General features: G+C 38.8%; 2 protein-coding genes across 10 annotated transcripts in view; one reads left to right on the forward strand and one right to left on the reverse strand.

The window, feature by feature from the left end:
- LOC116254949 (mediator of RNA polymerase II transcription subunit 15a-like) overlaps positions 1-9,778 on the forward strand; it is a 54,052-nt gene extending 44,274 nt beyond the window's left edge. For 8 of the 9 annotated variants that reach the window (XM_050077775.1, XM_050077776.1, XM_031630621.2 and 5 more), the window contains 7 exons: positions 1,186-1,256; positions 1,573-1,647; positions 1,757-3,241; positions 3,890-4,234; positions 5,026-5,220; positions 5,374-5,462; positions 9,334-9,778. In XM_050077775.1, coding sequence (XP_049933732.1) covers positions 1,186-1,256; positions 1,573-1,647; positions 1,757-3,241; positions 3,890-4,234; positions 5,026-5,220; positions 5,374-5,462; positions 9,334-9,538 — 2,465 coding nt within the window. In that variant the 3' untranslated portion in view covers positions 9,539-9,778. The other variant, XM_031630624.2, reaches the window with a different exon arrangement.
- Positions 9,779-12,547: 2,769 nt separating this feature from the next.
- On the reverse strand, positions 12,548-16,739 carry LOC116254290 (beta-glucosidase 22-like). Its single transcript, XM_031629582.2, has 13 exons — positions 16,493-16,739; positions 16,340-16,403; positions 16,127-16,185; positions 15,425-15,500; positions 15,271-15,342; positions 14,875-14,962; positions 14,509-14,767; positions 14,278-14,393; positions 13,575-13,792; positions 13,455-13,480; positions 13,276-13,378; positions 13,082-13,172; positions 12,548-12,912 (listed from the first exon to the last, which is right to left on the reverse strand). The coding sequence occupies exons 1-13, from the start codon at positions 16,628-16,630 to the stop codon at positions 12,654-12,656; spliced, it is 1,569 nt and encodes a 522-aa protein (XP_031485442.1). The 5' UTR covers positions 16,631-16,739; the 3' UTR covers positions 12,548-12,653.
- Positions 16,740-17,525: the final 786 nt, after the last annotated feature.

The raw sequence follows: 17,525 nt of genomic DNA on the forward strand, positions 1-17,525 counted from the left end.
CATTGAATACCTCAAATTGTTAGTCAATAAAAATCTTTGTGCAGTATCAGGGGGATCCTTAATGTATCAAAATTTTCACTTTCCTTGTATGGTGGTGATAATAAATTTGTCACAAAAAACGCGTATAAAACGTGAAAAACAAGTCAGCCGTATAAAACGTGAAAAAAACGCTTTTTTTTTTTTAAAAGCCAAAAAATAAATGACGCAAAAAAAAAAACGGGTATAATACGGGAGACGGGTATAATATGCGTATAATATGGGCATTATATTTGTTTTTCCCCTTTTTTTGTATTTTTTTATTATTTATTATTTTTATAATTTTCAGGATTTATTAAATGTTTTAAATTTTTTTAAAAATTCGCCGAGATCTTCCCGAGATATTTCCGATATGTACAACTTTGTCGTATTATACCTGAGAAATTTCTTGCCGTATAATACCCGTACACGTTTTTTGTGACAATAGTGGTATGTACTTATGGTTCCTGTTTTGTTAAATATAGCATACAATATGTACCATTATTTTGTAACTAAACAATAGGAAATTATATTTTTGTTCTCTTTTGTTTTTTGGGTGTGTGTGTATGTGTGGAAAAATTTAAGGTTGGGGGAAAGATTGCATTGAAAAGTTTTCAGAGACTCAATGTGCTAACTTTCTTAATTTTCTAAGCAATATGTCATGGTCTGGCCAATTGGAGATTGGGTTGTCGAAAAATCCTGATGGATTACTTGCATGCTTACTGTTTCTTGTAATGTTTTATCTGTTCAATTAATTCTTGTCAGCTGGAGTATGAAAGTTACGCATAATTGATGGTAAAGTGCTGGTAGATATGATGTTGTTGACAAATTATGTCTTGAACCTATTCTATCCCCAAAATGTTGAAAGGGAGTCCCTTTGGGTACTCAGATGCTGCAGTTATTTGAGTGCATAAATGATTAGTGATTAGAGTCCTTTAGTGCGTAAATTTACCTTTCGCCTTTTCCTTCTTGCAACTCCAATGAAAAGGACAAAACAGAAAGATTTTAGGTTAAATTCATTTCCTTTTTCTGTTTGATTTTTAATATTCCTACTTGTATTTTTCTGGTCAGCAGTTGGTATTTAAACGTTTATGGTTTTGGGGAGTTGAATCCTTTGGGCCTTGGGAAGTGTTGGCAGAACTTTAACATCGTTTACTTGGCCATTTGCAGCACCAATGGAAACAACACCTCAGGCAGTGCATGCGACCACAATTGATTGGCAGGAGGAGGTATATCAGAAGGTATCATATCATTATTCGTTTTATATTTTATACTAAGCCTATTCTAGATGTGGTAGTTGTTTATTGACGACATATTTGCAGCAGAATGAACAATCTAGGTCTCTGTCTAATAGTTTCCATATTTCCCACCTGGTTTTGTTTCTTGTTAGTTGCACACTTGTGGAATTGGAATTTCATTCTGCCTCAAGACCATTAGGATACAAACTGAAACGCGTGCACACTGCATATTTTAAATAGTATTACTATCTCTGGTGTGGCTTTCGTTACTTGATGCACCTTTGTGTTATTGATCTGAGGTTTGTGGTTCACATTGCAGATAAAAGCTTTGAAAGATTTGTACTTTGATGAGCTTAATGATCTATATCAAAAGCTTACCCTAAAATGCCAACAGGTTTGATTCTCTGGTCTTATTGTTGATGTTTGTCCAGTTCTTGCGGTTCACTCAAACTTTGTTAGCTTTCTTCTTGCTGATGCTAGTGTGGCTTCTGTGCCATCTGCAGCAAGATGCTCTTAGCCAGACGCAGATGCAATCAGATCAAATAGATAAGCTGCGGAATTACAGGAATGTACTAAAGACCACTTTAACATATTTGACCATTCCAAAAAATGGTATTTCACCAGGTTTCAAAGACAAGATAGGCTCGTTTGAGAGGCAGATTCTGTATATCCTTAATATGTTTAAGGCCAGGAAACCTACTCAAAATCAGCAAGGGCAACAGCAGCAGCTTCCACCCCCATCTGGTGGTCAGTCACTATCTGTGCAGCAGCAACAGCAGCAGCTTCCACCACCATCTGGTAGCCAGTCGCTATCCTTGCAGCAGCAGCAGCACCAACCACAACCTCAAATCTCCCAGCTACAACACAATGACAGTCATGCTAACCAGTTGCATTCTGTGAATCTACAGAACTCATTAAATTCAATGCAGTCAAGCACTATGACAACCATGCAGCATGGATCCATGCCTTTAGGACAGAATGCTGGGATTCCAACTTCGCAACAGAACATGCGGAATGTGCTGCAATCTGGGTCACATATGGACCCAACGCAAGCAAATAATTTAGGTACCCTGCAACCAAATACAGTGAGTTCTCTTTCACAAGGTGGTGGAGGAACTTTGCAGCAAAATACTGTTAATGCATCTCAACAATCTGCATTGGGTTCCTTGCCACAAAGTAGTATGAATGCCATGCAGCAAACCAATGTTAATACTCAAACAAATGCTAATATGCTACAGCACCAGCAACAGCTTAAGCAAATGCAACAGCGCCATATGCAGCAGCATATTATACAGCAGCAACATAAGCAACAGATTATGCAGCAGACACAGTTGCAGCAGCAATATCAACAACAACAATTACACATGCATCAAAAGCAACAGCAGTCTGCACAACTTCAGGCTCATCAAATGACACAACTTCATCAGATGAATGATGTCAGTGAGCTGAAAGTAAAACATGGGGTTGGTCTTAAAGCTGGACTGCTGCAGCAGCAGCAGCAGCAGCACTCAATGGGTCAGCGTGCAGCATTTCAACAACTTAAGACGGGAACATCATTTTCAGTTTCTTCTCCTCAATTACTTCAGACTGCTTCGCCACAGATCTCCCAACATTCTTCACCACAGGTGGATCCACAAAGTTTGCTGACAGTAACATCTGCTCCAAAAGTTGGTACCCCTATGCAAGCCGCTAATTCACCTTTTGTTGTTCCTTCACCCTCCACTCCTTTCTCCCACTCACCTTTACCAGCTGACACTGAAAAGCCTGGAACTTCACCCCTTTCAAACACAGGAAACACTGTGAACCAACAGTCAACTGCTCTATCAGCTCAGGCACAATCTCTTGCAATTGGTACACCTGGAATATCACCCTCGCCTTTGCTTGCAGAATTTACTACTCAGGATGGAAATCTGGGTGCCACTGCAGCGTTAGGTCCAAGTGGCAAATCAAGCACAAATGAGCGGCCCTTTGATCGGTTGATCAAAGCAGTAAGTGCAGTACCTGACCATTTTATTCTTGAACTCCCCATTGAATGCCAAATGGTTAACTTTATTACTTTTATTTATTTTAGTAAATTTTTGAGCTCCTGGCCATACAGGTTGACCTATATATTTTATTAGAAATTATAGATTATGCTCTAATGACTTTGATAGGATGTTTCCGTTTTCTTTTGAGGTCGCTAAAGTTCGTTCTGAGTTTTGATGCTCTTTCTTTTCTCTCTAAGAAACACAAAAAGGTTCTGATTTTGTGCACGTTATGTATTTCTTTTGAAGTTAAACTTTTTTGTGCACCTCCAGTTCAGAACACTGTGTTTAACCTTGAAGAAAAGTTTACTTGATGACGTCTGCCATAGGACTTGTAATGAGCGTTGAATTGGTTGCTACAATTAGATGCCGTATCAATTTGTCCTACTAAAAATGGTGTCTCTCATTTTGTTGTTTTTTCTAGTTTTTCAATAGCAGGAGGCCACAGGCCAGTTATATACATTTCATGGTATTGCAGTTTGCTTGCTAATTTGATATGTAATCTCTTTGTTTATCGGGTTAGTAGTTCTCATCTCATGTGCTATTGAACTTTTCTTTTTTCCAATGGAACTGTAAATTTCTAAAATCTGTGCTAATGAAATTTACTTTCAGGTATCATCTGTGTCATCCAAAGCTTTCACATCATCTATCAATGACATAACTGCTGTCATGAATTTGACTGATCGGATGGTAGGATCAGCACCTGGAAATGGAGCTAGGACTGCTGTTGGAGAGGATTTAGCGGCTACAACTAGATGTCGCATTCAAGCAAGGAGTTTGGTTGCACAAGATGGAAATGCTGCATCAAGGAAGATGAAGCGGAGCACAAGTGCAATGCCACTGAATGTTGTGTCATCGGCTGGAAGCATAAACAACAGTCTTTCTCTGCTTACTAGTGTAGAATCATCTGAATTGGAGTCAACTGCGACATCAAGAGTGAAGAGACAAAAAGCTGAGGTGCTTTTTCTTTGTTTGTAAAAGTCCATTCCTATTATTCCCATTTTACTAAAATTAGAAAAGTCTCCTAACTTGTCTGGGTTGGTTGTTGGAAAAATTTTATTGGATGGAGAAAAGTTTTGGAATCTGAAGTTTCTCCTCTTTTCCCTTTTTCTCTTTTTTCCCTTTCCTGAAAAAAGGCTTTCTGCACCCGGTGCACTGGAGAGAAAAAAGTGGGGGAGAAGACTTCAAAGTGAGGAAAACATGGGCATCTTAATTTTTTCTCTGGGGTGAGAAGATTCATAGGATGAAGCAGAAAAAGTTCTTCTCTGGGTAAAATTTAGGGGCCTAATCTTTTGAGATGGGAAAGCATGGCTGCCACATTTTGGATAAACTTTGGGCCGACTGCTCTTCACATTCAGTTTCTTTGGCCAATTTGGTTAATTTTGCTTTTAACATGCAACAGGAAGAGCTGATTGTTCAAAAAAATCTATCACTAGAACACCTCAGACATGAGTTAGGTGTTTCAGTGATCACTTTAGGTTTTGAACTAGGTGAACATTAATTCTGAAGTATAAAGGTTAAAAAGGTGGGAAGTGGTTTGCTGGACTAATTAGTGGATGAAAAGCATGTTAAAGGCTGCAAATGAGGGAGAATATTGGAACAAGGAAAAGAAGGGGGCTACCATGACAAAAGTCCCTGTATCGGTTGGATGGGTTTGGGGGGTCGATTCATGAGCATCATTTGCATTGAACAGTTTATTGTAGATATTGCTGACCTTGAAAAGTTAACAAATTTTGTTCTTTATGCAGGTTAATCAGATTCTGCTCGATGAAATTAAGGATATAAATGAGAAACTTATTGACACCATCATTGATGTAAGTGATGAAGATAGTGACTTGTCATCTGCCACTGCTGAAGGAAGTGGTGGGATCGTTATCAAGTGCTCCTATAATGCAGTTGCTCTCAGTCAAAATATGAAATCTCAATATGCACTGGCACAAATTGTAAGATACCTCTCTTTTACGGTCAAAGTCTGGTTTAAGTGAATGTAACCTCTTGATATTCCCTTGGTTATCCCTGATTTGCTTTTGGGTTGTTATATTACTAAACTCACATATGGTGAAGTCGTTGACATTTTCTCTTTATTGTTTTTGCAGTCACCAATTTTACCGTTGAAGTTGCTTGTTCCTTCAAACTACCCCAAGACTTCTCCCATCCTGCTTGACATTCGACCAGTTGATGTGAGGTGAGCACATCTGCTGCTTGGCCACATCTCTCTCTCTCTCTCTCTCTCCCCCTCTCTCTTTTCTCCCTCTCTCTCTTCTGTGATAAACCTGCAGGGTAGAGCCTACCCAAATTTTATTAACAAGGGCTAGACTGTACAGTCAGAATCCAGAGACATCACGGACATGAAGAAAATTCACTAACAGGACTCTTCGACGGACTTCCTGAATCCTGCCTTCATTTTTCCAAATATCTTGTATGCACCTATCTCATGGATAATTGCATTCCACCTGAAACCATTCACTTTCTGCCCTTTTACTGTATAGATCCACTCCATTATTCCAGTATATAGCAATGAAGTCACGTCTTGCAAACCAGCATAGACATTGCTGTCAACCTTCTTTCAGCAAGATCGTATCTTCCAAACAATTACGTAGAGTCTAATTTCTTAGTTGCTTGTGACCATCACCTTCTCCTATTATGAAAAATAATGGCTGGATCCTTGAATCCGTCTAACTGCTTTGGGGCCTTCTGCACCGACGTCACTCCTGGCCTGGCAGGAGGCTGGTTTCCATGGACCACCACGTGAGCTTCCAAATCTGTAACAACTGTTTGTCTTTCTCCTCCTCCGCTCTGTTACCAGAAGTGCCCCAGCAAGATCTCTTAACTTTACCCTCAATAATGTCCTTTGCCTCTTAGCTTCCTGTTATAAAAAATTATACCCTTCATGCAACATAACGGAGATCACTATGTTCCCAGCACTCACCAGCCCACCCCTTCTGGAAGAGTGTGCCTACCACCTCTTAATAATATATGGAGTACCTCTCCAGCTGCCTTCCATACCATTCCTGGACTGCAAACTGTATATTCTTAGCGAGGTTGCCCTTGAATAGGATGTGACGTTGTGAACTAGTGACTCCTTGGCTTGATGGCGTAAGTTATGTCTAGTGGCAAGACTAAAGCTGACCTTTCCCTTAGCTAGCAGTGTAGAGCATCCAATTAGCTCTGGTAAGTCTTGTTGGTCCATATTCTTGCTTTCCGGACTTCTCAATTTTCTTGCCTGTGAATCACTTTCCAAACATCACCTCCTTTAGCCCTTAGCGGATTTTGCTTTCACTTCCAACATATCCTTGAATTCATTAGGTTGAAACCTCTTCCTTGGGTGTATTTAGAATTTGCATCCTTGAATGGTTCTTGTTTCCTCCCCAATTTGTTGTTCTGGGAACCCTCTGAACCGAAGCACTTCTGACGCTCAGCTTCCAGACATGACCTTGTCACACCTGGTCTCCATCCGTCCACCAGAAGAGATTAGGATCCACCTCCAATTTTCCTTGTGTTCTGAATTTGCATCCTTGAATGGTTCTTGTTTCCTCCCCAATTTGCTGTTCTGGGAACCCTCTGAACCGAAGCACTTCTGACGCTCAGCTTCCAGACATGACCTTGTCACACCTGGTCTCCATCCGTCCACCCAGAAGAGATTAGGATCCACCTCCAATTTTCCTTGTGTTCTAGTCTCTGATCATAGTCCATCCTCGCTTGCGTCTGATCCCCCTGACCACGAGTCCTTTTTGTGGCAGTTACACACATCTACAAACTACCATTTACTCATGGTGGACTCATATGCTTATTCATTATTCAGCCTTACCGTTTGGAGGAACGGAAATATCGAATAGCCACACCATGTTAGCTCCATTGGTCCTTGAAATGGACTTCAAAGTTCAAACCAGCTTCTCGCTCTTCATACTGCTTGCAAATCTTATACCACTTCAAAAGGTGGGTTTCCTAATTCCTATCATCGGTTGACGATCCGAAGGGAAGTTGAAAGGGCCACTTTGAGTCACTGTATAGTCTCACTTGGGAGACTTAAAGCCTCACTCTAGTACTTGATGTTGTTGGAGTCAACGTGCTTAGTGCCCTTCATGTGGAAGAAACTTTGATTTCTAAAGCCTACTAATTTCTTTAGCTTTTCCTTCTAGGAACTTACATAGCTCCTCGGTTAGGCAACCCTATGTACGTGTATGAGAGCATCCTCTCTGGCCAGCACAGCTCCTTAACGAACATCACCTTTTGCAGCTTCATCCATATAAAAGTGGAAAACTCAAGACGACACCTTGTTATCAATCAGCCTTGCCTTCAACTACATTGTCCACCATGACCATAATGCTGTTCAGGAATTGGTGCTCAGCTTAGCAGGTGATCATAATATTGTCAGCGAAGAAAATGCTGATTGATCATATTCAAAAGGAACTAGATCTTCAGCTTCCCTTTTGAAAATCTTCCCACAATAATAAAGAGATTAAGGTGTAGGCGGTTCCCCCTCAAACAAGGATGAAACTTATGTGTCCTATTTGTGTATACCCCAGAGCCTCATCAATGTATATCATGCCAAAAACCGTTCATGATCTTTCCCCAGTGAAGGAATCAACATACCTCCGTCAACATACCAGCTCCCTTTTGATTGCCCGGGGAATTCTTTCGTCCACCTGCTTGTGCGACACACTTCTGGTTTGAGGGTCGGCAATTGAGTCATCTACCTCCAGTGCATGTCTCGTTTTTCATCTGCTCGTCTCTGTTCCCGTGCCGGCCATCCTCTGTGCCCCTTCTCTTAGCATGCTATTATCTGGGCCCTTTCTCTTAGCATGCTATTATCCCTTTTCACTTCCTACATGTGCCAAAATTAGAATCAACCTTGCCCCACTGCTGAGAATTGACTGCCATTTCAAGGAATAAGCCACTGATACAGTTGTTGGGTTTTAAACCATTGGGATAATTTGAATATCATTTGAACTTTATTATTAACTATTAGTTTAACAATTATTCTAACACAATTTTCATAATGTTTGATCAAGACTGTCACAAAAAAACGCGTTTTATTGGAAGAAGACGTGTATAATATGCCAAAACATAGTCAGCCATATAATGCTCGTACAAAACACTTTTTTTTAAGCCAGAAAATAAAAAACATAAAAAAATGTGTATTATATGCGTTTTTCTCATATTTTTATGATTTTTTTTTATAATTTTCAGTAAATGTTTTAAATTTTTTAAAATTTGCCAAGATTTTCTCCTTTTATTTTCGAGATATACAACTTTGTCGTATTATACTCAAGAAATTCTTCGCTGTACAATACTTGTACAACGTTTTTTTGTGACAATGGTTTTACTGGTAATGTTTTTCTTGGGTATTAGTCAGGTTGTTTTGTTTTATTACGAAGATCATGAAATTCAAAAAATTTTAGAAGTATACAAACATTAATGGAAAAGATGAAATTATAAAATATTACACAAATTTTCTGTCAAAACATTAATAAAATTTTAAAATATGTAAAATGTTAAAAGAGGAAAATTAAAAAAAAATCAAAAACTCTTGATCAAACATTATGAAAATTGTGTTAGAATAATTGTTAAACTAATAGTTAATAATAAAGTTCAAATGATATTCAAACTATCCCAATGGTTTTGCTAGAAATTGGTCTTGGAGCTATTTCAAATTATTGCGAGAAGTTCCTGTCTTTCTGATACTATTGTGACATTTAAAAATATCGCCAACATTTGTGACTGACCGGTATGTGCAGAAATTCAAAGGAAAAAGTCCATGTTATACACCAACTATTTACGGACAATCCACAAGACGGCCTGACCAATGAAACATCCCCATAAGGTAGTATAATTAGCCACCGTAAGGTAGTATAATTAGCCACTGGGATCCATCCCCCACCGTTTGTACCGTGGCCACCTGTATCTTGCATTACCCTCTTCTATCTGTGGTCGACGGGGTTTCTTCCTTTGATCCTTATGGCCACTTTGTTACTCTGGACAAATCACCACTCATCTCTCTCTCTCTCTCTACACCTGTTGCCATTAGTCTAACAGGGTTAACTGTTTCTGTGCAGTATGGAAGGCGAAGATCTGTCTGCAAAGGCCAAAGCAAAGTTCAGTCTGTCAGTTCGAGGCCTTCCACAACCTATGACTTTGGGAGACATAGCAAGAACATGGGATGCTTGTGCACGCAAGGTAATGGAGGAGTACGCGCAGCAGACTGGTGGTGGCAGCTTCAGCTCAAGATACGGAGCTTGGGAGAACTGTGTGAGTGCATGATTCTGATGGCCACACATTTACATGGAGCAACAGCCTTGAAGAAAAGTAACACGTGTCTAGTGCACAGTTTCCTCTGTAAACTAAACAGGAGACAGTTTATCTTGTAATGAAGATGCCATTCTAGCAACACGATCTAATAATGGATAGATGTTCATATACTAATTGTATAAGAATTTAGTTAAGAGTTGTGGGAAGAATCCCCCTGCTGTAAAGGGGGTTTAGTGAGAAATTAATTGTACATGCATCCCCTAGCAGTCTCTTTCTCCATCTCTGGTGATTTTTCTTTCTTGCGTTCTTGGCTTATAATTTTTGAAGGAGCGGTATAGCAGTATATTCGAATTTCTGGAGCAGTATAGCAGTACGTTTCTAAAAAAGTGGTCTGCTACATCATCAAGAAGCTCAGCGTCCTTTTTTTTTTGTTCTAAGGGTCGAGGCAAAGCAAAAGAGGCTTCATCAAGGATAGAGCAACGATGACAGCGTTCAAAATGAACAGCTAAGAGCCTAATTGGCAGATCGAGAGGTCGAAGATATACCAAGGTTTATGTTTCTGCTGCTCTTCTTCCTGAGGAAGTCAGAGAACCACTGGGCAGAGTATCTGGCATGGCGACCGAGTTTTTCATCCTTGAAGTCTACTTCATATAGGCCATATGTAGCTTGGTAGCCGAATAGAACTTCAAAAGTCAAAACGGTGAACAAATGACCACACAAAATAACATCTTGTCCTTGAACCATCTGTGTAAGAAAAATATCTGCACATGAGACTTTGAATCTCCGACCCTACAAGATATTGTTATACCTTGATATTGTATAGACTGAGCCTACCACACCTAACAGCTTTGAGTAAATATTCGAGGTAACTTTTCAAGAAATTCAACCGCGCAGTGTCATTCAGGTTCTCAGAATACGGCATACCAAATCCTTGAAAAATAAAAAGCTAATCTTTTAGATCAGGTAAGACTACACCACAAGAAAAAGATCAGGAAATGTTAATGATTCTGGAAAAAACCAGATACTACCATTTTCATGAACAAAGATAGGAGGATTTCCATAAACTGTCTTTATGTGTTCTAGCAGTCCTTGTAATCCCCATGGAGTATCAGAAATCGCCAAAGGAATGGGCCATAACAGAGCCGGTCAATATTCACATGTATCTTTGCCTCTCATTAATCAAACAATATTGGTTAAGTTCTGGATCTTACTCCTGGGTTTGTCGCCGTGCTGTTAGTCACAGCACCACAGTTCCAAAATGTTAGCTTATGAAAACAAATGTTGCAAATCTTGGTTTCCGTCTTGTACTTGAAACCTGAAAACTGATGCATATCGGGCACACGGGCTGCATCGGCTCATATGGGCTGATTACCCTCACATTGGCCAACTTTTCAAGGGGACCATATTGGCCTGCGATCAACATTAGCAACCTGTTGGCCGATACTCACTGATACGAACAGCAATGATGAAAATACCAAGCTGAGAAGACAAAGTTTATGTAAAATCCAGACAGATAGCAGCAAACATGTCCTCAACATAGTCTCTTAAGCCCTTCATTGACCTCTGTGAATCGCCTGAAACAGTAAGAGTTTCATAGTCATTTATGCCAATGAAGTCGAAGGAACCCTTCACTAGTGCAGATTGGCTTTCGCTGAAGAACGGCATTGCATTCTTCTTCATGATCTCAGGGTAGTCCCCAAATACAAGTGGATTCAAGTACCTATCGCCAAGAAATTACCGTTAGAGATTGCAGACACACTTTTTCTTTTTTCCACATTAAGAATAAATTATTTCAAGTAGACATCGTTTGTTAGATTTGACCACTCTGAACACTGAATACCTTGGGCCTCGACTTGGAATTGAGTGTGAACAGTGCAATTTATTACCTTGGATCATGAATCTTAGGAATAATAACTTGTTGAGGATCTAGTCTGTATGAAATTGAGATTGTGTTTGAATCTCATAATTCAAGCTTCTAGGTTACTATCTAGGACCAATTTATTTTTACCATGGGCAACAATTTGAAGTTTTTCTCATGGAAACTTTAAAAATTAAAAAAATGTAAAACATACAAACATTTGAGACTTTTACCACTTTCCTGAAAATCATGGTCCAAAATTCAAAATAGTTATAATAATATTAAAAGAAACATAAAGAGACTCTACAAATATATTTAAAAACATTTTCTCAAAATGAAAGGAGAAGACACAATATCTTCATTTTGGTGCTCTTTTTCCAAAATATCGGTCGCTATGTTCAATGTATAACAATGTTATGCAAAAACTTGTTCAATGTATAACAATGTCAAGTAACCTAAAATAAGTGATTAAATATATTGTAACCTAAAATAAGTGATTAAATATAAAATGTTCAATGTATAACAATGTTAAGTAAATTCAGTGGAAAAAGTACTAACTTTGATTTTATAAAAATAAACAAGAAAGTACCTTTGAACTTGGAAGATTATGCAAAAACTTGTTGTTATTGGACTGGAAATGACCAAAATGCTTCTATTAGTTGCATGGATGATCCTTCCCTCATAAGATTAATTACAAGATTTATTTTCTGAAAAATATTAATTATCAGCCACTTCGGTCTTAGACCACAGGCGAGGGAAAGAGGGGCTTCGGCCCTTGTCTAAGCCGCTTCTTCTTAAACCAATGACTTCTTCCTAATATCCCAAGAACAAAAAGAGGAAATGCTCATCCGCCCTATTACGGAATGCCATTTGGGTGTTGATCAAGACAATGAGAACGGCTTTCATCGTTTACTGTGTCGACGGAACGGACGCCGTTTTGAAACAGGTTTTCTTTTCATTTTTTGTTTCATTTGACATTTTAATAAATATTTCATATATCAATGTTTCTGTAATGAAACCAGTAGAGAACTCATAATTTCACAATTGTTCTATTATATATAAACACGTATATCTTTTATTTTCTAAATTCCCGATTTTTTCTTGTTAAAAACAAACTTTACGACCGATACGAGAGAAAGAAGCTTGCATCTGAGAACCCGAGAACCACATGTAACCATGATTTGAAGTCACCGAACCAAGCCAAGGCGACCAAAGCTATCATTTCTCAGCAACAAGAGAGACTTAAAAGAAAAAAGATCATGAAGATCATTAGAACAAGAATTGATTAACAAGAGTCTGCTTGGTAGATCGAGATGCTGAAGAACTAGTGAGCTTTTCTATGTTGAAGCTCCTCTTCTTCTTCTTCAGCAAAGTTGAATACCAATGGGCAGAGTACCGAGCTTGGCGACTGAGCTCTTTATCGCTGAAGTCCACTTGATAGAGGCCAAATGTAGCTTGATAGCCATATAACAGCTCGAAGCAGTCGACAAACGACCATACGAAATAACCATTGGTGTTTGATCCATTTCTGCAAAAAAGAACAAAATACAAGTAAGAACAGTAAAATGGAACATACAAGATGGCATTTGATTTGCTGTCATTCCGACTTTCACGGAATGGGACATCCTCAAGACAGGAAATCAGAAGTCCTGAAAGAGATTTATTTCCTTGGTTTTGAACAGACTGAACAACCATACCTTACAGCTTCAAGTAAGCGTTCAAGGTAAAGGCTCAAGTAGTTTATACGTGCAGTGTCATTCAGCTCTCCACTGTATCGCATCCCATATCCTGAAACATCAAGAATTGGCTTTGCAGATTGAATACTAAGCCATGAAAAAGAGATCAGAAGAATGTGTACATTATAATTTGGAAAATGTTAAGCAGATGTTACCATTTTCATGAACAAATATTGGAGGATTCCTGTAGCTCGTCTTTATATGTTCTAACACTCCTTGTAAACCCCATGGATGGACCGGAAACACTGTTGGCAAGAACTGCAATAGAATACATTGTTAGCCAGCTCTCTGCCCTTTTCACAGAATTAAACATTGGCTATTTCTTTGATATTACCTGTCCACTTGTGGATGTGTTAATTACTGGATCAAAATGCAATTGACAGTGTAAGTATATGAGACTTCATTCTGAAAACAAAGATGGTTATATAATAAAGAGCTTAGGTAAGGCGCAAACCAAAGATGGCTAACATGTCACCCATATAGTCCCTTATCTCCTCCGTTACACCTTCATGATCATTTGAAACAGTTATTGTCTCATAATGATTTATGCCAATGAAGTCAAATGAACCCTTCATAAGTGCAGACTGGGTCCTGCTGAAGGATGGCAGCCTCGATCCTGCATTCTTCTTCATGACCTCAGGATAGTCTCCAAACACAAGTGGATTCAAGTACCTATTGCCAGCATTTCAGTCTGAGAGCAAATAATATGTATTCTTTTTTGCTGTAGGAAGAAGTCTAGATGCTTCAACTAGGTATCATTCACTAAGAAAGTCAAAGTGCCTTGACTGACACTGAACAGCTTGGTGCAGAGTCTTTATTATTTTATTCAACATGTCTCTAACCTGAGATTTCCAACTTATTCCGGGCCCATGAATCTCAGGTACTTTTAAGTCTCATGTTCAAGTGCCGAGATCCTATATTTGCAGGAAAAAAAAATGTGTGATACTGGGATCCTTCAAGGCTCAGTACATCAATCAAAGAAAGGTTTCATTCGGAATGTATCCTCACAGAGTCCTATTCTGTGTTCAGACGTGCACTGAAGGCCACAACAGATTCAAGTTGCAGAGGCTCACTCTGACACGAGGCCAGCTTAAACACCAGATCGCCATTTCCAGAATATCATGTTCTTTTTCTAATAAAGGTCCTTAATTACTCACCAACCAAGCATGAAATCAAGAGCTCTTTTTGCAGCAGCAACATCCTCCGTTCCATTTGTTTGAGGAGCAAACCAAAAAGTGAAGATTGTAATTCCTATCAAACCATGTTGTTTAGCCTACACATACAAAATCAATGTTCGATTTCTTCTTTGTGAAGTTTCTTCAAAACCAAATTTTTAATTTTTCTATACTACCATTGGAAAGTAATTTTGTAAAAGTTGAAGAAATCACCATATATTTTTGCTTGTACAGTCTAGCTACTGCTGCATGTGCAAGCAGCATGTTGTGAGTAACAATGTAAGGCTCTGTGCAAGAATTCCCTGTTTTGCACTCCCCATATCCATAGGGAGATGAGCAGCGCTGTGGTGGAAGAATTCCTTTGTCATATCCACCTAAAGCAAACATATTTGGTTCATTTAAGGTGGTCCAGTAAGTCACCCTATCACCAAATTCTCTAAAGCAAACATCTGCATATGCCGTGAAGTCTTCCCTGCATCGGACCATAATATGTATTATGGAGTTGCAAAGAAGTTTATGGTTAAACATTTTTACGCCCAGTAAACTATATGATGGATTAGAGAAAGGAAGAGAAGGTACACAATTTTTTCATTCAACCAACCACCATATTCATCTTCAAGAATTTGAGGAAGATCCAGATGATGAAGAGTAACATGCGGTTCAATGCCTGATTTTTCATGAAAACAGTCAAGTAAAGATAGCCCGTAATAAAGTAGTCTATTAGCATGTTGCAAGTCATAAACCATATTTATTCATTTTCTTGCACCTTTAGCCATGAGAACATGGCTTCCAATTTTTAAATGACATCCAATGTAATGCCACCATTAAATTGCATAGAATTGACCACTATTCTCATATTTTTGCAGTCTTGTGCGTCACAAGAATGTGCCCAGAAGTGGTAATTTTTTTGAAAATGTAAAAATCAAATTGCTGTGTTACACAAGTTTTTCTTTGAGGAAAAATGTAGAAGTTTACCGTATTTGATCAATTCATTTATGAGGTTATTGTAGTACTGTAGGCCCATTGGATTAACATCTCCTCTTCCCCCTACATTGCAAGATAAGATATAACGGAAGGTACCAGAGAATTCAAACTGATTTGTTGGAAACGATATGGTCAGAAGTTTCACCTGGAACCAGTCTCGACCATGAGATTGAGAATCTGTAGGCATCCAGTCCCATAGCATGCATGAGCTTCACATCTTCCTGCAGTTTTTCAAGTTTGTGGTCCATCATCAAGAACTCAGGTTGATTTAGCAATAGATGGCCTTCTCAGATAGTAAAAAGAAAGAGAAAAAGAAGGTAGCCTGTAAAAGCTATGAAGATTAATACAGGTTTGGACTAGGTAGTAACCAAAACTTGTTAATCTAGTCCAAGACCCGTCAGTATCATCCATGACTAGAAACTGTTGGCCAAGCTATAAAGACATGGTTTTATCCTCTTAGTTATATGTCCAAGAGACCTACGAGCTTCCATCCTACTGCATGCAGACATGCAATTTTCCAATCGGAGCACAATCTTCAAGAAACTTTTGAAAAGAACATAACCGAACATTTGATTGACTTGTACCGCATAGATATCACTAGAAATTTTATAGCTCTTATATTGGAGAATAAACTCGGTTGGACAGCTTCTGTTGCAATATGTGCATCCTTGAAGCATGCGTACTTTTCGCTAGCTAACTATATTAGTAATTTTCCGTGCATTTGCAGAAATGACGATGAAATCCAAATCAATGATGGAAAAAGGAAGCGGGTATATTAGCAATTTCTCTACTTACAGAAATGAAGATAAAATCCAAATTAGAGATGGAAAAAACGGAACTGATGTACCTTGTACTTGTGGTATTGATCTGCAGTTACGTCTCCTGTGCTTTTATCTGCCATTTTCCCTGTCAAACCAATTTCTCCTCCACGTGTAGTTAATATCATCTAACTATTAAAAGATCACTAACATCTAAACTAATTCTTTGTCTGAACGTCACAATAGCCACCCAAATATTGATTTCTGAGCTACAAGTTGAATGTTGAGAGATATAAGTTTACCAGCATGAGTATAGGTGTCCCAGATACTGGGAGTCCTTCCACCTTCAGCAGCTGCTCCCTCAACCTAATTGGCATCTATCCCTTCAGTTTCTTGCTTAACTTTAGAAAACTGAAAAGAACTACATGAAATGCAGGAAGAACAGCACCACCAACCTGATAAGCAGAGGTTGCAGCTCCAAAAACAAAGTCTGGCGGGAAATCGTCCCTGCTGAGTTGATGGGTATGTTGGGAAAGCACCCGGATTCCAACCAAGAAAAGTGAAAGAAGTAGAAGCAAGGGAAGGCGCCCCATCTTCCCTTCTGACTAGAGAAGTTCAATTCCCCCCAGTTTATTCTGCCAGCAGCAGTAAAGATTGCTACAGTGAAAATAGAGAAATCTGCACATACAAATGCTTGTCAGTTGTCACTCTCAAAGATGAGGAAATCACCTTTTGCAAGATTTTGTGGCTGAGGATGTTGCGCGCCAAAGTAACAGTGACAAAGAAGATTTGGCTTTTATTCCCCATTTTTGGAAACTCCGTTCAAGACTCCCTTTCGCTGATATTTTAGGTGGAGACGCAATTTCTAACTGGAAAATGGAAAATTGAAGTCGATTTATGGTTAAAATCCGTGCAGAAAAAAAATAAGATTTTAATCTTTTCCACTTTGACAAGCAGTGTGATTGGCATTAGGGCGCCTCTGAGCAGAAATCACCGTCGATCTCAGTTGCTCTAATTACGCGGTTAAGTGCAACGTTAAGGAGGGAGCAGATTATATAATTCCGAGTGAGAAGCCCGTCCCCCAATTGACGGGAGCAAGTTACGTGTTATGGTTCTTAACAAGAGATTTAGGGGTTGAAAATCATCAAAATATTTTTATTGATCAAGGAAAAACTTACATAAAACCGCTTGGTGAACAAATAGGCCCTTAATTTTTCAAACACACAAAATAACTCGAGCTCGGATTGGCTTAAATTGTTTAAGTAGTTTGTGTTAACATGTCTAGTTTCTTTTAAACTGTCAACTTCGTTTAACTTGTTAAAACTTTTTCAACTATGGTAAACCGGTTTTACTTTACTTAGTCGAGTTGAATCGAGTTTAAACAAGTCAGGTTTTTACAACTCAACCTCGACTCGTTTAGCATTTCAAATACAAATTTTAACTTAAACTCTACTAATTTATAATGAGTCACGCGCGAGTTGAGTTTTT

The sequence above is a fragment of the Nymphaea colorata genome, chromosome 5 (genome assembly GCF_008831285.2).
Source record: "Nymphaea colorata isolate Beijing-Zhang1983 chromosome 5, ASM883128v2, whole genome shotgun sequence".
NCBI lineage: Eukaryota > Viridiplantae > Streptophyta > Magnoliopsida > Nymphaeales > Nymphaeaceae > Nymphaea > Nymphaea colorata.